This window comes from Leucoraja erinacea, chromosome 27, assembly GCF_028641065.1.
Source record: "Leucoraja erinacea ecotype New England chromosome 27, Leri_hhj_1, whole genome shotgun sequence".
Taxonomy (NCBI): Eukaryota; Metazoa; Chordata; class Chondrichthyes; order Rajiformes; family Rajidae; genus Leucoraja; species Leucoraja erinaceus.
Genome location: NC_073403.1, coordinates 30,151,445 through 30,174,036, shown reverse-complemented (window position 1 = coordinate 30,174,036; position 22,592 = coordinate 30,151,445). Strand labels below are relative to the sequence as shown.

General features: G+C 43.0%; 1 protein-coding gene across 1 annotated transcript in view; it reads left to right on the top strand.

The window, feature by feature from the left end:
- Nucleotides 1–22,592, top strand: part of LOC129710391 (sodium channel protein type 2 subunit alpha-like) — a 241,316-nt gene that overhangs the window by 147,284 nt on the left and 71,440 nt on the right. The window contains exons 12-15 of the mRNA XM_055657358.1: nt 858–984; nt 14,940–15,178; nt 16,470–16,643; nt 17,204–17,560. Coding sequence (XP_055513333.1) covers nt 858–984; nt 14,940–15,178; nt 16,470–16,643; nt 17,204–17,560 — 897 coding nt within the window. The remainder of the gene's footprint in view (nt 1–857; nt 985–14,939; nt 15,179–16,469; nt 16,644–17,203; nt 17,561–22,592) is intronic.

Below are 22,592 nucleotides of genomic sequence, written 5' to 3'. Positions count from 1 at the left end.
TTCAATGTGATCATGGCTGATCATCCCCAATCAGTACCCCGTTCCTGCCTTCTCCCCATATCCTCTGACTCCGCTATTTTTTAGAGCCTTACTTAGCTCTCTCTTGAAAGCATCCAGAGAACGTGCCTCCACTGCCCACTGAGGCAGAGAATTCCACAGACTCACCACTCTCTGTGAGAAAAAGTGTTTCCTCGTCTCCGTTCTAAATGGCTTACTCCGTATTCTTAAAATGTGGCCCCTGGTTCTGGACTCCCCCAACATCGGGAACATGTTTCCTGCCTCTAGTGTGTTGAAGTCCTTAACAATCTTATATGTTTCAATGAGATCCCCTCTCATCCTTCTAAACTCCAGAGTGTACAAGCCCAGCTGCTTTATTCTCTCAGCATATGACAGTCCCGCCATCCCAGGAATTAACCTTGTAAACCTATGCTGCACTCATTCAATAGCAAGAATGTCCTTCCTCATATTAGGGGACCAAAACTGCACACAATACTCCAGGTGTGGTCTCACTAGGGCTTTGTACAACTGGAGAAGGACCTCTTTCCTATATTCGATTCCTCTTGTTTTTCGGGAAAGTAAACCCATATAATGAAGAAGGGTCTCGACCCAAAACATCACCCATTCCGTCTCTCCAGAGATGCTGCCTGTCCCACTGAGTTACTCCAGAATTCTGTGTCTACCTTTAATGTATTTACCCAATTGTTGCAAAACCACAAAATCCATGATCTTCCAATAAATGCACATGCTTTTGCACTGGAAAATTATGTCAAAGAGAGATAATGTTCATCGACAATGCTCTTGTGTGTTGTAATAGTCAACCAGTATCTTGTTCCTAATATGTTCCTGCTCCTTTGTAGGTATCTGTGAGGGATAGTGATGACGAGATCTCTGGATCGAAACGTACCTCCATGTTTCTCGAAGAGCCAGCATCCTCAAAGAAAACTGGGAGTATGGCCAGTGTGCACAGCACTGTCACACTCAATGGTAAGAGACTTCTACTTTTGAAAATGGGTTACAAGCAAAGAGTGAAATAAAAACAGAATTTGCTGGCGATGTTCAGATGAGGCAGCATCTGTAGAGAAAGAAATGGAACGGCACAATGGCACAGTGGTAGATCATAAGGTCATAAGGAATAGTAGTAGAATTAGGCCATTTGACATCAAGTCTACTCCACCATTCAATCATGGCTGATCTATCTCTCCCTCTTAACCCCATTCTCCTGCCTTCTCCCATAACCTCTAACACCTGCACTAACTAAGAATCTATCTATCTTTGCCTTAAAATAATCCACTGACTTGGCCTCCAATTTGCTGCATTACAGCGCCAGAGACCTGGGTTTGCCCCTGACAACGGATGCTGTCTGTACAGAGTTTGTACATTCTCTCCGTGATCTGCGTGGGTTTTCTCCGGGAGCTCCGGTTTTCTCCCACACTCCAAATACATGCAGGCTATTTGGCTTGGTAAAATTATTGTCCCTTGAGTGTAGAATAGTGTTAGTGTGTGGGTTTCGCAGGTTGGCGTGGACTCGGTGGGCCAAAGGACCTGCTTCTGCACTATGTCTCTAAAACTAAAGTTGTCATTCCAGGTCAAATGGCTCCATTCAGATGCTGTCTGACCTGCTGAGTATCTCCAGGATTTTTTAGCTCCTTCTGAAAGTTGGTGATGATCACCACTGCATAATTTTATCCTTGCTTAGTTTATTCCAATTTTTCTTGAATTTGAACAAAGAACCATTGATTGCACAAAGGAGGTGAATGTCCTCCCCTACAGAATAACAATGTAGGTGAGGACATTTCTGTTGGATGCTCATTGCTCGTTGTTCTTCCAGCTTGGTCCAAGCAGAGTCTCCCTTGAGGAGTCCATCTCTCATTCCCAGCCTGGTAGCCTGCTGCACACTCAGAACAGCTTTGGAAAGCGGGCAGGGTCCTGCCCTCTCAATGCACCAGTGATCAAAGCTATCAGTATGATGCCTTTGACATTCACATTCAGTAACACTCTGGACATGCAATGTTTATCTCTAAAGACCTATGATGTGTATCTGAACATCAAGAGCTTTTAATTCCTGGGTGTGCACATCTCTGAAGATCTCTCCTGGTCCGAGAACACTGATGCAATTATAAAGAAAACACATCAGTGCCTCTACTTCCTGAGAAGATTACGGAGAGTCAGTATGTCAAAGAGGACTCTCTCTAATTTCTACAGGTGCACAGTAGAGACCATGCTGACCGGTTGCATCGTGGCTTGGTTCAGCAACTTGAGCGCCCAGGAGCGGAAAAGACTACAAAAAGAGTTCATCATTAGGATGGAGAGTGAGATTGTTAATTCAGAAACAAGGGTCCTGAACTTAAAGCAAGGTAACTTTAAGGGTATGAGATGTGAATTGGCCAAGATAGACTGGCAATTGATTCTTAAAGGGTTGACGGTGGATATGCAATGGAAGGCATTTAAAGACTGCATGGATGAAGTACAACAATTGTTCATCCCAGTTTGTAAAAGGAATAAATCAGGGAAGGTAGTGCATCTGTGGATAACAAGGGAAATCAGGGATAGTATCAAAACAAAATTTGAAGCATACACATTTGCCAGAAAAAGCAGCCTGCCATAGGACTGGGAGAAATTCAGAGTCCAGCAGAGGATGACAAAGGGCTTAATTAGGAAAGGGAAAATAGATTATGAAAGAAAACTGGCAGGGAACATAAAAACTGACTGCAAAAGCTTTTATAGATATGTGAAGAGAAAAAGATTAGTTAAAACAAATGTAGGTCCCTTGCAGTCAGAAACAGGTGAATTGATCATGGGGTACAAAGACATGGCAGACCAATTGAATAACTAGTTTGGTTCTGTCTTCATTAAGGAAGACATAAATAATCTGCCGGAAATAGCAGGGGACCGGGGGTCAAATGAGATGGAGGAACTGAGTGAAATCCAGGTTAGCCAGGAGGTGATGTTAGATAAATTGAATGGATTAAAGGCCGATAAATTCCCAGGGCCAGATAGGCTGCATCCCAGAGTACTTAAGGAAGTAGCTGCAGAAATAGTGGATGCATTAGTGATAATTTTTCAAAACTCTTTAGATTCTGGAGTAGTTCCTGAGGATTGGAGGGTAGCTAATGTAACCCCACTTTTTAAAAAGGGAGGGAGAGAGTAAATGGGGAATTACAGACCAGTTAGTCTAACACCGGTAGTGGGGAAACTGCTAGAGTCGGTTATCAAATATGGGATAGCAGCACATTTGGAAAGTGGTGAAATCATTGGACAAAGTCAGCATGGATTTATGAAAGGTAAATCATGTCTGACGAATCTTAGAGAATTTTGCGATGATGTAACTAGTAGAGTAGATAAGGGAGAACCAGTGGATGTGTTATATCTGGACTTTCAGAAGGCTTTCGACAAGGTCCCACATAACAGATTAGTATACAAACTTTAAGCACACGGTATTGGGGGTTCAGTATTGATGTGGATAGAGAACTGGCTGGCAAACAGGAAGCAAAGAGTAGGAGTAAACGGGTCCTTTTCACAATGGCAGGCAGTGACTAGTGGGGTACCGCAAGGCTCAGAGCTGGGACCCCAGCTATTTACAATATATATTAATGATTTTGACGAGGGAATTGAATGCAACATCTCCAAGTTTGCGGATGACACGAAGCTGGGGAACAGTGTTAGTGGTGAGGAGGATGCTAGGAGGCTGCAAGGTGACTTGGATAGGCTGTGTGAGTGGGCAAATGCATGGCAGATGAAGTATAATGTGGATAAATGTGAGGTTATCCACTTTGGTGGCAAAAACAGGAAAGTAGACTATTCTGTTGGTGGCCAATTAGTAGACTATTCGAATGGTGGCCGATTAGGAAAAGAGGAGATGCAACGAGACCTGGGTGTCATGGTACACCAGTCATTGAAAGTAGGCATGCAGGTGCAGCAGGCAGTGAAGAAAGCGAATGGTATGTTAGCATTCATAGCAAAAGGATTTGAGTATAGGAGCAGGGAGGTTCTACTGCAGTTGTACAGGGTCTTGGTGAGACCACACCTGGAGTAATGTGTACAGTTTTGGTCTCCTAATCTGAGGAAAGACATTCTTGTCGTGGAGGGAGTACAGAGAAGGTTCACCAGACTGATTCCTGGGATGTCAAGACTTTCATATGAAGAAAGACTGGATAGACTCGGCTTGTACTCGCTATAATTTAGAAGATTGAGGGGGGATCTTATAGAAACTTATAAAATTCTTAAGGGGTTGGACAGGCTAGATGCAGGAGGATTGTTCCCGATGTTGGGGAAGTCCAGAACAAAGGGTCACAGTTTAAGGATAAGGGGAAAATCTTTTAGGACCGAGATGAGAAAAATATTTTTCACACAGACAGTGGTGAATCTCTGGAATTCTCTGCCACAGAAGATAGTTGAGGCCAGTTCATTGCCTATATTTAATAGGGAGTTAGATGTGGCCCTTGTGGCTAAAGGGATCAGAGGGTATGGAGAGAAGGCAGGTACAGAATACTGAGTTGGATGATCAGCCATGATCATATTGAATGGCGGTGCAGGCTCGAAGGGCCGAATGGCCTACTCCTGCACCTATTTTATATGTTCTTTGTCTATGTTTAAGTAGTAAACACTGCCTAGTCTATCATCGGCTCTTACCTCCCTACCATCGAGGGGATTTATCGCAGTCGCTTCCTCAAAAAGGCTGGCAGCATCATCAAGGACCCACACCATCCTGGCCACACACTCATCTCCCCACTACCTTCAGGTAGAAGGTACAGGATCATCCAGGTTCAGGAATAGCTGCATCCCCACAGCCATCAGGCTATTAAGCTCAACTCAAACAAAACTCTGAACATTAATAGCCCATTATCTGTTTATTTGCATCTTAACTGTTTATTTATTCATGTGTGTATATATTTATGTAATGGTATATGGACACACTGATCAGTTCTGTATTCATGCCTACTATGTTCTGTTGTGCTGAAGCAAAGCAAGAATTTCATTGCCTATCCGGGACACATGACAATAAAGTCCCTTGAATCTTGACCCCCAGCATGGGGAGATCGCAGTGAGGAGAGGGAGGGGGTACTGTAACTTTGTAAGCGCCCTTTATGGACGACTATTTGCAGACCTTGGGTAAGCAAGCAAAGAATTTTACTCTGACTTGCCACATGTGACAATAAAGTATTCAATTCAATGGGTGTAAAAGATCAGCTGAAGCCATGGGATCAGACAAATGAATGGGTAGAATAAAATAACTCGGATTCAGATTACTTTACTGTCAGGTACTGTTTCCATGCTGTAACTAAACTAAACTGAATATGCATTTCTACATAATTTATGCCACCCTCCACATATTGGTACTTTGTGGAATCAAACAGCCTGGACAAGTGTCAGGATGACTTAAAACCCAAGCAGTTCAATATAACCATATAACCATATAACAATTGCAGCACGGAAACAGGCCATCTCGACCCTTCTAGTCTGTGCCGAACACGTATTCTCCCCTAGTCCCATATACCTGCGCTCAGACCATAACCCTCCATTCCTTTCTCGTTCATATAACTATCCAATTTATTTTTAAATGATAAAAACGAACCTGCCTCCACCACCTGCACTGGAAGCTCATTCCACACAGCCACCACTCTCTGAGTAAAGAAGTTCCCCCTCATGTTACCCCTAAACTTCTGTCCCTTAATTCTCAAGTCATGTCCCCTTCTTTGCATCTTCCCTCCTCTCAGTGGGAAAAGCTTATCCACATCAACTCTGTCTATCCCTCTCATCATTTTAAAGACCTCTATCAAGTCCCCCCTTAACCTTCGGCGCTCCAAAGAATAAAGCCCTAACTTGTTCAACCTTTCTCTGTAACTTAGTTGCTGAAACCCAGGCAACATTCTAGTAAATCTCCTCTGTACTCTCTCTATTTTGTTGACATCCATCCTCTAATTCACCAGCCTATCTACACGAGATTCCACTTTCAGGGAACTGTGCACAGTTATTCTCAGATCCCTCTGTTCACCTGCATTCTTCAATTCCCTACCATTTACCATGTACGTCCTATTTTGATTTGTCCTGCCAAGATGTAGCACCTCACACTTATCAGCATTAAACTCCATCCGCCATCTTTCAGTCCACTCTTCCAACTGGCATAAATCTCTCTGTAGACTTTGAAAATCTACTTCATTATCCACAACCCCACCTATCTTAGTATCATCTGCATACTTACTAATCCAATTTACCACACCATCATCCAGATCATTGATGTACATGACAAACAACAGTGGACCCAACACAGATCCCTGTGGCACCCCACTAGTCACTGGCCTCCAACCTGACAAACAACCATCCACCATTACTCTCTGGCATCTCCCATTCAGCCACTGTCGAATTCATCTTGCTACTCCACCATTAATACCCAACCATTGAACCTTCTTAACCAACTTTCCATGAGGAACCTTGTCAAAGGCCTTACTGAAGTCCATATATACAACATCCACTGCTTTACCCTCATCAATTTCCATAGTAACCTCTTCAAAAAATTCAAGAAGATTAGTCAAACATGACCTTCCAGGCACAAATCCATGTTGACTGTTCCTAATCAGACCCTGTTTATCCAGATGCTTATATTTATTATCTCTAAGTATCCTTTCCATTAATTTGCCCGCCACCGACGTCAAACTAACAGGTCTATAATTGCTAGGTTTACTCTTGGACCCCTTTTTAAACAATGGAACAACATGCGCAGTACGCCAAACCTCCGGCACTATTCCCATTTCTAATGACATTTGAAATATTTCTGTCATAGCCCCTTCTATTTCTACACTAACTTCCCTCAATGTCCTAGGGAATATCCTGTCCGGACCTGGAGACTTATCCACTTTTATATTTCTCAAAAGTGTCAGTACTTCCTCTTCTTTGAATCTCATAGTTTCCATAGCTACTCTACTTGTTTCCCTTACCTCACATAATTCAATATCCTTCTCCTTGGTGAATACCGAAGAAAATAAATTGTTCAATATCTCCCCCATCTCTTTTGGCTCTGCAGATAGCTGTCCACTCTGACTCTCTAATGGACCAATTTTATCCCTCGTTATCCTTTTGCTATTAATATAGCTGTAGAAACCCTTTGGATTTACTTTCACCTTACTTGTCAAAGCAACCTCATATCTTCTTTTAGCTTGTCTAATTTCTTTCTTGAGATTCTTTTTACATTCTTTATACTCCTCAAGCACCTCATTTACTCCATGCTGCCTATAATTATTGTAGATCTCCCTTTTTTTCCGAACCAAGTGTCCAATTTCCCTTGAAAACCATGGCTCTTTCCTATTTTTACTATTTCCTTTCAACCGAACAGGGACATAAAGATTCTGTACTCTTAAAATGTCACCTTTAAATGTACTCCATTTCTCTTCCACATCTTTCCCATAAAACAAAATGTCCCAATTTACTCCTTTTAAATCCTTTCGCATCTCCTCAAAGTTAGCCTTTCTCCAATCAAAAATCTCAACCCTAGGTCCAGTTCTGCCCCTCTCCATAATTATATTGAAACTAATGGTATTGTGATCACTGGTCCTGAACTGTTCCCCAACGCATACCTCTGCCACCTGACCCGTCTCATTTCCTAACAGGAGGTCCAGCACCGCCCCTTCTCTAGTAGGTACTTCTATGTATTGCTGCAAAAAACTATCCTGCACACAATTTACAAACTCCAACCCATCCAGCCCATTTACAGAATGTGTTTCCCAGTCCATGTGTGGAAAATTGAAATCTCACACAATCACTACCTTGTGCTTACTACTAATATCTGCAATCTCCTTACATATTTGCTCTTCCAATTCTCGCTCCCCATTTGGCAGTCTATAATACACCCCTATAAGTGTTGCTACCCCCTTCCCATTTCTCAATTCCACCCAAATAGCCTCCCTAGACAAGCCCTCTAATCTATCCTGCCAAAGCACTGCTGTAATATCTTCCCTGATAAGCAATGCAACATCTCCACCTCTTGCCCCTCCAATTCTATCACACCTGAAGCAACAAAATCCTGGAATATTTAGTTTCCAATCACAGCCCTCCTGCAACCATGTTTCACTGATCGCCACAACATCATACTTCCAGGTGTCAATCCAGGCTCTAAGTTCATCCACCTTTCTTACAATGCTCCTAGCATTAAAATATACACATTTAAGAAACCCACCCTCTCTTATTCTCTGTTTATTGTCTTTTTCTTCTCTCTCCCCTACATTTTGGGTCAGAGTGCTACCATTCTCTGCCTCCTCTGCAATGATTATTCCTTTCTGGAATGCCTACAATCACACTTGTCTTCCCCTCCGTAGCACCTACTGATCTACTGATACCTACAAAATCTTTACTTTAGCTTAGTTTAGATGTACAGAATGGAAACAGGTCCTTTGGCCCATCATGCCAACAATGGATCACCCGTTCATATTGTTATCCCACCTTCTCATCAACGCCTTACATATTAGGGCCAATTTTACAGAGGCCATTTAACTTACAAACCCACATGTAGGATGTGGGAGGAAACCGCTGCACCCAGAGGGTACCTATATGCTCACCGGGAAAACGTGCAAACTCCACACAGACAGCACATGAGCTCAGGATCAAAGCTGGGTCTCTGGCACTGTGAGACAGAAGCTTTATCGGCTGCACCACTGTGGCTCCCATCATTTGGATGGTCAATAATTGTTGCCTTACCAATGACCTCTACATCCATGGAATACTACATTGAGATACATGTACCTGCAACATTTTCTATGGTGCCAATAATTCTTGAAGGATGTAGCTGATGAAAGTTGTCTCATGCAAGAGAAACAAATCACCATCTTGTATCCTGTGGATTTTGAATGAGTAGTTTCATGTGTTGTAAGGCCATCGTGTACATATGCTGTAGTTTATTTCACACCAACCCACTGGTTGTGCAGTGAGCTGGAGGAGCTGGCGGATTGAAAACCATTGGAGATTTTACCTTTACTCAGAGTTGTTAAAGCTACATGGACCCATATGGACGGCACGGTGGCGCAGTGGAAGAGTAGCTGCGTTACAGCGTCAGAGACCTGGGTTCAATCCCGACCATGGGTGCTGTCTGAACCGAGTTTGTATGTTCTCCCTGTGACCACATGGGTTTTCTCTGGGTGCTCCGGTCTCCTCCCACATGCCAAAGATACACAGGTTTATAGGTTGTTTAAGAAGGAACTGCAGATGCTGGAAAATCGAAGGTACACAGAAATGCTGGAGAAACTCAGCGGGCACAGGAGCATCTATGGAGCGAAGGAAATAGACAACGTTTCGGGCCGAACCCCTTCTTCAGACTGAAGAATGTTGCTTATTTCCTTCGCTCCATAGATGCTGCTGCACCCGCTGAGTTTCTCCAGCATTTTTGTGTACCTTCAGGTTTATAGGTTAATTGGCACTGGTAAAAATTGCAAATTATCCTTAGTGTGCGTACGATAGTGCTAGTGTACATGTTAATCCTGACTAAATTGGACCAGTCAGGACTTCAAAATGTGGTTAAGTGTCAGGGCTTGCTGGGAGATTTGGTCAAATTGGGAATGCTCTCTGCAGAGCTGGGACAAGGTGCTGCTTGTTCGAGGTAGTTTCCACTTGAGGTGTGGGTTCGAATCCCATCCCTGATAGTTTGGTACTATGAAAACATTTAAAAGACATTTGGACATGGTCATGAATAAGAAAGGTTTAGTGGGATGTGGCCCAAACATGGGTAGATGGGACTGGTGTAGATGAGCCATCTGGATCCACATGGGCAAGTTGGTTCAAAGGGCCTGCTTACTTCCGGTATGACTTGATGACTAAAAACTTCTGTATGTTCATTCTACATTCTGAATATATATATTCTACTAGACTAAGTAGGACCCATTGGATCCCATGTTTACACGGGAGGGCTGGTCCCCCGACGCAATATTCCACCTCTCTACCAATTCCAATATTGGTGGCCAGTGGGGGGGCTTTCTGGAGTGCTGGTATGGGTTCTTGGGGTGGCAGCTCAGTCCCTCAAGCCTGATCTGCTGGCAGCTCACTCACGGCTGGTGGGCTGGCAGTTGACTCATGACTATTCCTTGAAATTCCATTTCAAGCAGGGTGCATGTCCACCAAATTCAAATCCATGTTCCTACCATTTCAAGCAGGGTTCAAGGCCACCAAATTCAAGTGCAGTTTCTTACCACTATGAGCAGGGTGCAAGGCCACCGAATTCAAGTGTAGTTTCATACCATTTCAAGCTGGATCCAAGGCCACCAAATACAAGTGCAGTTTCATACCACTTTCAGCCGGGTGCAAGGCCACCAAATTCAGTGCAGTTTTATTCCACTTCAAGCAGGGTGCAAGGCCACCAAATTCAAATGCAGCTTCATACCATTTCATGCAGGGTGAAACCACCATAAAACCACACAAAACACCAAACTCACAGTTCAGTAGACATTCAGTGTGTTCAGTTGATTCACAGCTCAGACAGAGTCATGACCTCTCCCTCCCCCATCATGCAGAGACTGAGCCACACCCACACTTCTGGGTTTTATAACCCCTCCCCCTCCCACCGGAAAAGGTGTGGCTTTCAGGGCGTGATTGACAGGAGATAGATTCTCAACATTTTTTAAACACTAATAACACTTTTATTTTTCATTGATGGGAAGAATTCTCTGCACCTGCTCAGCGGAGGGGGGACTGAGTAAAATGGCCAAAAATCACAGCCGTAAGTTTAGCGTTTTATCTAAAATCAATATACAGTGCAAACAGGAAGTAAGTGCATTTGCAGTAGTGCCTTTCAACCTCAAGCCAAAGCACCCAAGCCAACATTTGCAGTAAGTAGTGCCATTCAACTTCATGTAAAACACCCAAGCCACCATTTGCAGTAAGTAGTGCCTTTCAACTTCAAGCCAAGCACCCAAGCCACCATTTGCAGAAAGTAGTGCCGTTCAACTTCAAGCCAAAGCACCCAAGCCACCATTTGCAGTAAGTAGTGCCTTTCAATTTCAAGCCAAGCACCCAAGCCACCATTTGCAGTAAGTAGTGCCTTTCAACTTCAAGCCAAAGCACCCAAGCCACCATTTGCAGTAAGTAGTGTCTTTCAACTTCATGCCACCATTTGCAGTAAGTAGTGCCTTTCAACTTCAAGCCAAAGCACCCAAGCCACCATTTGCAGTAAGTAGTGCCTTTCAACTTCAAACCAAAGCACCCAAGCCACCATGTGCAGTAAGTAGTGCCTTTCAACTTCATGTAAAACACCCAAGCCACCATTTGCAGTAAGTAGTGCCTTTCAACTTCAAGCCAAAGCTCTCAAGCCACCATTTGCGGTAAGTAGTGCATTTCAACTTTAAACCAAAGCTCCCAAGCCACCATTTGCAGTAAGTAGTGCTTTTCAACTTCAAGCCAAAGCACCCAAAACAACCATTTGCAGGCAATGCCTTTTTACTTTAAAAAAAACCCATATTTTAATTTTCAAACCACATTAAGGGTACTCACAGTTGTGTAGACATTTGTTCAGTGTCGTTCAGTGTCTTTCAGAGCTCAGAGACACGTCACCCTTGGCTTCATCCATCTTGCAGAGAGTGAGTGAGGCACACCACTTCCTGGTTTTATAGTCCCTCCCCCTCCCTCCAGCAGGTGCAGCAGAGAGAATGGTGATTTTTTAAACTTTAAGCCAAAGCTCCCAAGCCACCATTTGCAGTAAGTAGTGCATTTTGAACTTTAAACCAAAGCTCCCAAGCCACCATTTGCAGTAAATAGTGCATTTCAACTTCAAGCCAAAGCACCCAAGCCACCATTTGCAGTAAGTAGTGCCTTTCAACTTCATGCCACCATTTGCAGTAAGTAGTGCCTTTCAACTTCAAGCCAAAGCATCCAAACAACCATTTGCAGGCAGTCTGAAGAAGGGTTTCGGCCCGAAACATCACCTATTTCCTTCACTCCATAGATGCTGCTGCACCCGCTGAGTTTCTCCAGCATTTTTGTGTACCTTCGATCTTCCAGCATCTGCAGTTCCTTATTGAACACATTTGCAGGCAGTACTTCAAACAAACCATATTTTCATTTTCAAACCACATTAAGGGTACTCACAGTTGTGTAGACATTTGTTCAGTGTTAATCAGAGCTCAGAGAGACGTGACCCTTGGCTTCATCCATTTTGAAGAGAGCGAGTGAGGCACACCATTTCCTGGTTTTATAGTCCCTCCCCCTCCCTCCAGCAGGGGCAGCAGAGAGAATGGTGAATCTTTTTAAAACATTAATATCTCTCTGATTTGTCATCGATGGGAAAAATCCTCCGCACCCATAAGGCGGAGGGGGGCTCTGTGCAAGGTGGCCAAAAATGACGGCCGTAGGTGGCTGCGTTCTGTCGGAAATCGCAGCATAGTAGGCCAAAAGCAGTAAATATCAGAGATTTAGTAATATAGATTCTAGCATTACAGAATAGCCTAGATATTTATAACTTTACAGAAATTATACACAGAGCTGCTAATGTTTCCCCTTGGCAACTAACAGATTATATATTCTATTTATTCTTGTATTTTCTTTTCATCCCATCACTTGTATCCTACATTCACTCATAAAGCCCACGAACATGCCCAGTTTCTCTTGTTACCCATCCACGCTGTCTGATTTGCATGGAGGGAAATAGGCTTGGAAGTTCGAACATAGAACAGTAACAGCCAACAATATAGCACAGGAGCAATCCTTCAAGCCCCAATGTCATTGCTGAGGATGATGCCATGATAAACTACTCCCATCTGTCTGCACATGATCCACAGCCCTCCATTACCTGTATACCCATGCACCAATCTACAGGCCTCTTGAACACCACTATCATATCTGCCTCAACACCACATCTGGCAGCATGTTAAAAGCACCCACCAACCTCTGTGCAAAAAACAATTTGCATTGCACATCCTCTTTAACTTTGCCCCCCTCAATTTAAAGCAATGTCCTTTTGCTTTGACGTTTCCACCTTAGGAAAAAAGTTCTGACTGTCTACCCTATCTATGCATCTCATATTTTCGTTAACTTCCATGCAGTCTCCCCTCAACCTCCGCTATTCCAGAGAAAACAATCCAAGTTTATCCAACCTCTCCCTGTAGCTAATATCCCATAATCCAGGCATCATTCTGGTAAACCTGTTCTGCACCCTCTCCAAAGCCTCCATATCCTTCCTGAAATGGGGTGACCAGAACTACACACAATACTTCAAATGCAGCCTAACAGAAGTCTTATGGCGCTGCTTCATGACTTCATAACTCTAATACTCATTACACCGGCTGATGAAAGCAAGCACACCAAATGCCTTATTTACCACTCTATCTATGTCTGTTGCCACATTCAGGGAGTTATGGACTTACTCCAAATATCCTTCTGTAGGTAGGCTGATCCAGAAGATTAATATGCATGGGATTAACAGTAGCTTTGTCGTATGGATTTAGAATTGTCTCCCTGCAAGAAGACAGAGGGTTAGGATTAAAGGACAATATTCAGGCTGGAGGTCCATGACCAGGGGAAGTTCCACAGGGATCCGTGCTGGGACCTCTGCAGTTAGTAATATATACAAAAGTCTTGAGTGTAAATGTGGAAGAGTTGGTTAGAAAGTTTGCAGATTACACCAAGACTGCTGGCATTGCAGATTGTGACAAAGGCTGTCAAAGAGGCCATAGAAATGAGCAGATGGAGTTTAATCTGAGTAAGTATGATATGTTGTACTTTGGGAGGTTAAATGTAAGGGGATCATATACAATTAATGGCCTGACCCTTAGTAGTATTAATATAAGAGAGATCTTGGGCTCCAAGTCCATAACTCCCAGAAAGTGGCAACACAAGTAGATAGAGTGGTAATGCCCCTGTCCCACTTAGGAAACCTGAACGGAAACCTCTGGAGACTTTGCGCCCCACCCAAGGTTTCCGTGCGGTTCCCAGAGGTTCCCAGAGGTTTTTGTCAGTCTCCCTACCTGCTTCCACTACCTGCAACCTCCGGCAACCACCTGAAACCTTCGGGAACCGCACGGGAACCTTGGGTGGGGCGCAAAGTCACCAGAGGTTTCTGTTCAGGTTTCCTAAGTAGGACAGGGGCATTAGGAAGACATATGGTCTGCTTGCCTTCATAGGGTGGGGCATTGAATATAAGTGTCAGGAAGTCAATGATGAAGCTTTATAGGTCTTTGGTTAGGCAACATTTGGATTATACTGTCGCAGAAGAGGTTGACCAGAATGGAATGCCTGGATCAGCGGGTATTGGTTACGGGGAGAAGGTGGACAGACTTGGATTGTTTTCTCTGTGATGCCGATGGTTATGGGACCAGAGGGCTTGTTCTTTTTCCCTACTGTTCTATGTTCTATGACTTTGTTAACCATAGATGATCAAATGCTGCCTCTAAATCATTCGCTGCCATCTCAACTCCAGATATCACGATTTGTTTTAGGATTGGATCAAAACTTTAATGGGGTTTAGAACTGAATACATTTGAACAAAGTAAAATAAGGAAATATTCTTTTAAACAAAAGTTGAAATCATGCAAAAGATGACAAGTTTGGGGATGACAGAAATGTTCCCATGCCAAATGGATTTATATTAGGGGTGATATTTATATTTATATATTGATATTTGATATTATAATGGATTTATATTAGGGGTGATATTATGGAATATCCAAGTAGAAATTAGGTACAGATTATATTTGATCTCATTATTAAGTAACTGGCAGAACTGGTTTACTGCTCTTTGGACTCTTGCGTCTTTAGTTAATGGAGGGAGCTCAACCATTGGAAAATAAGAAGAAATTCCAGTGCATTAAATTCCATGACTCAAATTACTCTTTTTGTTTCTCTACTACCTCAAGCAGTGCACCAAACGGAGACAATTGAACTTCTAATACACTTTTGGCCTCTGAATGCTGATGTAAATGTTGTGTGTTTGTTCCAAGAAGATTAATATGCTCCTTGTTTTTCTTCTTCTGTAGAGCTGGAGGAGGCACATCAGAAATGTCCTCCGTGGTGGTACAGATTTGCCAACAGATTTCTAATCTGGGATTGCTGTCCTCTCTGGGTGAAGGTTAAGGGGATCTTGAAGATTATTGTGATGGACCCATTTGTGGATCTGGGGATCACGATATGCATTGTGCTGAACACTCTCTTTATGGCTATGGAGCACTACCCCATGTCAGAGAGCTTTGAAAACATGCTGTCTGTGGGGAATCTGGTGAGTATTTACTTTTCTTGCCGTGACAATAGTTGCTGCTTTTTCTTGTGGTGTGGTGGCGCAGTGGTAGAGTTGCTGCCTTACAACGCTTACAACGCCAGAGACCCCGGTTCGATCCCGACTACGGGTGCTGTCTGTACGGAGTTTTTACGTTCTCCCCGTGACCGCATGGGTTTACTCCGAGATCTTCGACTTCCTCCCACACTCTAAAGACGTACAGGTTTGTAGGCTAATTGGCTTGGTATAAATGTAAAATTGTCCCCAATGTGTGTCGTGTTCATGTGCGGAAATCGCTAGTTGGTGCAGACTTGGTGGGCCGAAGGGCTGTTTCCGAGCTGTATCTCTAAACAAAACTAAACTAAACTATAGTCTGAAGAAAGGGTTTCGGCCCGAAACGTTGCCTATTTCCTTCGCTCCATAGATGCTGCTGCACCCGCTGAGTTTCTCCAGCTTTTCTGTGTACCTTAAACTAAACTATACTTTGAGTGGATCAGGAGGCCTGGTGGATATGTTAAGACCAGAGACTGGTGTTCAATTATTTTATTAGGATTGATAAGCTAATACATAAGCATCATTCATGGGCTCAGTTACAGCCTTGAGGCCGCTCTGATGCCAACATTGTCAACCAAGGTCCAAGGTTGGTTATTAGGAAGCAATCACGAAGAATAATCTAAGGCTTTTTACAAGGTACCACATGGTGAACTGCATGGTAGCGCATTGTTGATCATGTATCGGTCTGCCGCATGGTAGACTTGTCCAGAAGGTGAAATCATATGGAATCTGCCAACTGGACACAAATATATTTGGCTGTCAGAGACAGGAGTAGTGGAAGAGCATTGTTTTTTCAGATGGGAGATGTATGAACAATCATGTGCCAGGGGATTGGTGCAGGGATCACTGTTTGTCGTTTATATTGGCAATTTGGATGAAAGTTAGATGACATTGTTAGTAAGTTTTCAGATGACACCAACATTGATGGTCCAGTGAAGAAATTTATCAAACATTGCAGTGGGATTTAAATCAATGGTTTGGTCATCCTGAAACAGGAAGGATGTTGTTAAGTTGGAAAGAGTGCAGAGAAGATTTATGTATGGCTGGAACTGTGGTGGCAGTTCTGGTAGAATCACTATTGTTGAGAGTGGGCCACTCATCGGGGCAGCTGCAACAACACCAATTCAATAAAACAGAGGACCATTGCTTGACTCCAAGAGTATGTGTTCACAAAATAAAGGAATGGGATGATATTTGCCGTCTTTTTTGGAGACTTATGTCATGGTCTTTTTTTTGACAGGTATTCACAGGGATCTTCACTGCTGAAATGGTGTTCAAACTACTCGCTCTGGATCCTTACTATTACTTTCAAGTGGGCTGGAACATATTTGACAGTATCATCGTGACCCTCAGCTTGGTTGAGCTTGGACTGGCGAACGTACAGGGATTGTCAGTGCTGCGTTCATTCAGATTGGTTTGTATCACAAGGTTTACCTGCATGTTGCGTAACTACCTGCTGGTGTGCAAAAAGATAGACTTCCATTTATTTATGGAGCTATAATTTACTTCACGTTGGAATTGTGCATAATATTTCACAGAAGTTAGAAAAGATTTCTTCAGTGTGGTTCTTGTGTTCGGTGTTAAATGTGTTGGTCACTGCTATCGTAAGTTTGCAATTGTTGCAGTAAGAATACAAAGTTAAACCCCATTTGCTTCATCAATGAACCATCCATCAATGGGTGGCACGGTGGCACAGCGGTAGAGTTCCTGCCTTACTGCGCTTGCAATGCCAGAGACCCAGGTTCGAACCTGACAACGCAGTTTGTACATTCTACCCATGAACCCGTGGGTTTTCCCCAAGATCTTCGGTTTCCTCCCAAGATCCAAAGACATACAAGTGTAAATTGTCCCTAGTGTGTGTAGGGTAGTGTTAGCATGTGGGGATTGCTGTCTGACGTGGACTAGGTGGGCTAAATGGCCTCTTTCCACACTGTATCCCTCACCTAAACTAAACTCAACCCTCCCCCATTCCAGTTGCGGGTTTTCAAGCTTGCCAAGTCTTGGCCAACTCTGAACATGCTGATAAAGATCATCGGTAACTCCGTGGGAGCACTGGGGAACCTGACGCTGGTCCTAGCTATCATTGTCTTCATTTTCGCCGTGGTTGGGATGCAGCTCTTTGGCAAGATGTACAAGCAATGCGTCTGCAAGATTTCCGAAGATTGTTTACTTCCGCGCTGGCATATGTTCGACTTCTTCCATTCGTTTCTCATCGTGTTCCGCATCCTCTGCGGGGAATGGATCGAGACAATGTGGAGCTGCATGGAGGTGGCCGGGCGGCCCATGTGCCTCATCGTCTTCATGATGGTCATGGTGATTGGTAACCTGGTGGTAAGTTTCTCTCTCTTTCTGATTTTCCCTGTGTTCCATCCATGTGAAACTTTGACCCAAAGGCCTAGGTTCCAATGACACTATTGTAACTACTAATAGCTTCGTGTAAACCACCATGAAGTCCTTAACCAAATAAAACAAACCAACACAGAGAAGTGGAGATAATTACTGCCTTTAGATTCCAGGCAGCTAAAAGCTGAGCTGTCAGTGATGGTGAAAGAGTAGAGGTGGAAGTCAAGAATCGGAAGAGCTTGAAATAACGTATAGGTTTATTACTGTCACATGTTTTGAGGTACAATGAAAAGCTTTGTTTTGCATGCCATCTGATCAGATTAGATAACACTATACACAAATATAACCAAGTCAACACCGTGCAAAAGATAAAGGAAAGTGGAAGGTACAGAGTGCAGAATATAGTTCTCAGCAATGTAGCACACTATTTCCATAGACAAAGTCCAATGTCCACAATGGGGTAGAGGTGAAATGGGCGTGATGGAAGGACCTTTCAGGAGCGTGGTGTGAGGGGAAGAAGCTGTTCCTGAGTCTGAGGGTGCGTGCTCTCAAACATCTGTATCTTCTGCCTGACAGGGGCAGGGAGAAGGAGGAACAATGGAGGCACTCCGATTAAAGATAGGGAGGAGCAAATCTACAGAGAAATTTGAAAATAACAGTAACAAGATTAAAATTTTGGAATGAAGTTGAAGATTCACTAATGGTGTTGAGTATGATTCAGTTAACCGTACAAACGTTTATGATAAGCTGAGCTGAATAATATTATATTTTCGCCTGGGTAGGATCAAACAGCCTGCATTGCAAGATAAATTCAAAAAGAATCATGTGTCAATTATTGTTAAAAAAGGAAATCAAATGAATCGTGGAAGAATCTACTGGGGCAGATCAGGTGTATGCCACCGAGCCTGTCCCGATATTTAGGAAATAAGATATTCTATGATACCTCTTATTTCTCTATTAAGATGTTCTGTGTAGTCTGTATTTGCGAGTTCAAAGATCTCATAGCATCTTCCCCACCACCGATGTCAGGCCAACTGGTCTATAATTCCCTGTTTTCTCTCTCCCGCCGTTCTTAAAAAGTGGGATAATATTAGCTACCCTCAAATCCACAGGAACTGATCCTGAGTCTATAGAACATTGGAAAATCATCACCAATACATCCACGATTTCTAGAGCCACTTCCTTAAGTACCCTGGGATGCAGACCATCAGGCCCTGGGGATTTATCAGCCTTCAGTCCCATCAGTCTACCCAACACCATTTCCTGCTTTATGTGGATTTCCTTCAGTTCATCCATCACCCCAGATCCTCTGGCCATTACTGTATCAGGAAGATTGTTTGTGTCCTCCTTAGTGAAGACAGATCCAAAGAACCTATTCAAGTAATCTGACATTTCCTTGTTCCCCATAATAAATTCACCTTTTTCGGTCTTCAAGGGTCCAACTTTTGTCTTAACTAATTTTTTTCCTCTTTACATACCGAAAGAAGCTTTTACTATCCTCCTTTATATTCTTGGCCAGCTTACCTTCGTACCTCATCTTTTCACCCCATATTGTCACATCCTCAAAAAATTCCAGAAGATTAGTCAAGCAGAATTTCCCCTTCATAAATCCATGCTGACTTGGACCAATCCTTTTACTGCTATCCAATTGCGTCGTTAATACTCCTTTAATAATTGACTGCAGCATCTTCCCCCTCACCGATGTCAGGCTAACTGGTCTATAATTCCCTGTTTTCTCTCTCGCTCCTTTCTTGAAAAGAGGGACAACATTAGCTACCCTCCAATGCACAGGAACTAATCTTGAATCTATAGAACATTGTAAATGATCACCAATGCATCCACGATTTCTAGAGCCACCTCGTTGAGTAGCCTGGGATGCAGACCATCAGGCCCTGGGGATTTATCTGCCTTCAGTCCCATCAGTCTACCCAATACTATTTCTCGCCTAATGCAAATTTCTTTCAGTTCCTCTGTCTCCCTAGATCCTTTGTTCTCTGGTACATCTCGAGGTTGTCTGTCTCTTCATTAGTGAAGACAGAACAAAAGTACCTGTTCAACTCTTCTGCCATTTCCGTGTTCCCCATAATAATTTCACCTGTTTCTGTCTTCAAGGGACCCATATTTATCTTTACTAATCTTTTTCTCTTAACATATCTAAATAAGCTTTTACTATCCTTCTTTATACCCTTGGCCAGCTTACCCTCATACTTCAACTTTTCACCCTGTATTGCCCTTTATGTTACCTTCTGTTGTCCTTTGAAAGTTTCCCAATCCCCTGGCTTCCCACTACTCTTTGCTATGTTATACACCTTTTATTTTAGTTTTATTCCATCCCTAACTTCTCTTGTCAGCCAAGGTTGCCTCCTACTCCCCTTAGAATCTTTCTCCCTCTTTGGAATAAAATGATTCTGCATCTTGTGGATTATGCCCAGAAATTCCTGCCATTGTTGTTCCACCATCATTCCTGCTATGATCCCTTTCCAGTCTACCTTGGCCAGCTCCTCTCTCATGCCTTCATAGTCCCCTTTGTTCAACTGCATCACTGACACTCCTGATTTAACCTTCTCTCTCTCAAATTGCAAATTAAAACTTATCATATTATGGTCACTACCTCCTAGTGGTTCCTTTACCTTGAGTTCCCTTATTAAATCTGGTTCATTAGACAACACAAAATCCAGAATTACCTTCTCTCTGGTAGGCTCCAGTACAAGCTGCTCTAAGAATCCATCTCGGAGACCTCCGTTGGGGTCCAGACCAACCTGATTTTCCCAGTCTACTTGCATATTGAAATCTCCCATGACCACAGTGGCATTACCCTTATTACATACCAATTTTAACTCCTGCTGCAACTTGCACCCTATATCCAGGCCTCTGTTTGGGAGTCTGTAGATAACTCCATTAGTGTTTTTTTACCTTTACAATTCCTCAATTATATCCAAAGCGACTCTACATCGTCAGTCCCTGTCACACCTCGCAAGGGACTGAATTTCATCCCTCACCAACAGAGCTACCCCACCCTTTCTGCCCACCTGCCTGTCCTTTCTATAGGACATATAACCCTGAATATCCGGTTCCCAGTCCCGATTCTCCTGCAGCCATGTCTTTGCCATCCCCACAATCTCATATCTAACTGAGCCTAAATCTGTAACTGAGTCACTTTACTCTTATACTTCATGCATTCTTATATAATATCTTTAATCCATTACTCGCCTCTCCTTTCAATTCGATTCATATTTCACTTGACCATACTTTCCTATCTCTTCGTGAGCTATTTCTTCCGTTAACTTTCTTAACTTTTCCTATACTTTCTTTCCCTTTAACTTCATCCTTGTATTGCCGCTGAGTTACTATAGAGTTTTGTGTCTATCTTCGATTTAAACCAGCATCTGCAGTTATTTCCTAAACATTTAGTCTTAGCATCACGTTTGACAGAGACATTGTGGGTCAAAGTGTCTGGTCTTATGCTGTTCTATGTTCTATGTCAAGAAACAAGGTTCGATTGGAAAAATGCTGAGCTTTCTAACAAATGGCTGTCAAATGAGTATATTGGGGAACTAGTGATGGCTGATCTGATCACAAAGGAGCATTTAGGAAATAGTGATGATAATATTATATATTTTTTTAAAAAGGAGGTGATTTAATTCTATTTGAAACCAAGATCTTCAATCTGAGTAAAACAAACTATCAAGGAATGTTTAGTGAGTTGTCTGTGTTATTTTAAATAACTACATAAAAAGGCATGACAGCAAATAAGCAAAAGCCAACATTTATGACAACATTTACAACAAGGAAAAATAATACTCATGATTATCAATAAAGATGAATGATAAAATCGCATCTAAAATAAGGCTTCTAATGTTGCCAGAAGAAACAGTAGGCCGAAAGATTTGGAAAATTTCAGACTCGGCAGAGAACCACCATTGATAATAAAAGGGAAAGCACAGCACCACACGCATCTAATTTAAAACATGAAAGAACACTATAGGTTTGCATTGATGAGGAACAGGTTAAAATGCCTAAAACCATGAGAGGCATAGAAAATGTGGATGGTCACATTTTTTTACCAAGGGTTGGAGAGTCTAAAGCCTCTGTCCAACTTTCACAACCAAATTGGCGACCTCTGCCGAGTTTGCCCTTGACTCATCCTCGCAGCATGGTCGCCACGAGGTCGTAGGAGGTCTTCGTAAAGGGGCTGTCCCACTTTCACGACCTAATACACGACCTTTTTTACTCGTGGACATTTTTTCATCAGGCTAAAAAAATGCCACGACCTACTTGATGCCAACAGTACCTATGACTAGCATCACGACCTACCTACGGCCTACCTATGAACTCCTATAGCCTCCTACGACCTCCTAGGGCCTTGTGACGACTATGCTGCGAGTATGAGTCAAGGACAAACTCGGTAGACGTCATGAATTAGGTTGTGAAAGTGGGACAGGCCCTTATCTCGTCCTCATGCTCGTGAGTGGTCTCAAGTAGGTTGCGGCGTTTTTTTCGAGCCTGATAAAAAATGTCCACGAGTAAAAAAAGGTCAGCATGGAAAAAATTGATACGATTTATTCGTAGGTAGGTCGTACGTAAGTCAGAGTAGGTCGTGATGGTAGTCGTAGGTTGTCGTAGGTCGGTAACTGGCCCGAGTAAAAAAAAAAGCAAACATGACATCATTTTATCATGTGATCATTTTCCACTCGTAGCTAGTCGTAGTTGGTCTTCAGTGTGTTAGACTGAGGTCTGAGGTCGATGGGGTCGTAGGAGATCGTAGACATAGTCGTAGGAGGTCGTAGACATAGTCGGGAGGTCTTTTACTTCAACGATGAATTAGAGAGCATAGATTTCCAGTGAGAGTGAAGAAAGTTAAATGAGACATGAGGGATAGGTGTATGGAATGAGGAAGCTGTAGATAGGCACAAAAAGCTGGAGTAACTCAGCGGGCCAGGCAGCATCTCTAGAAAGCGGGAATAGGTCACATTTTGGGTCAAGACCCTTCTTCAGACTGAGAGTCAAGGGAAGCTGTAGA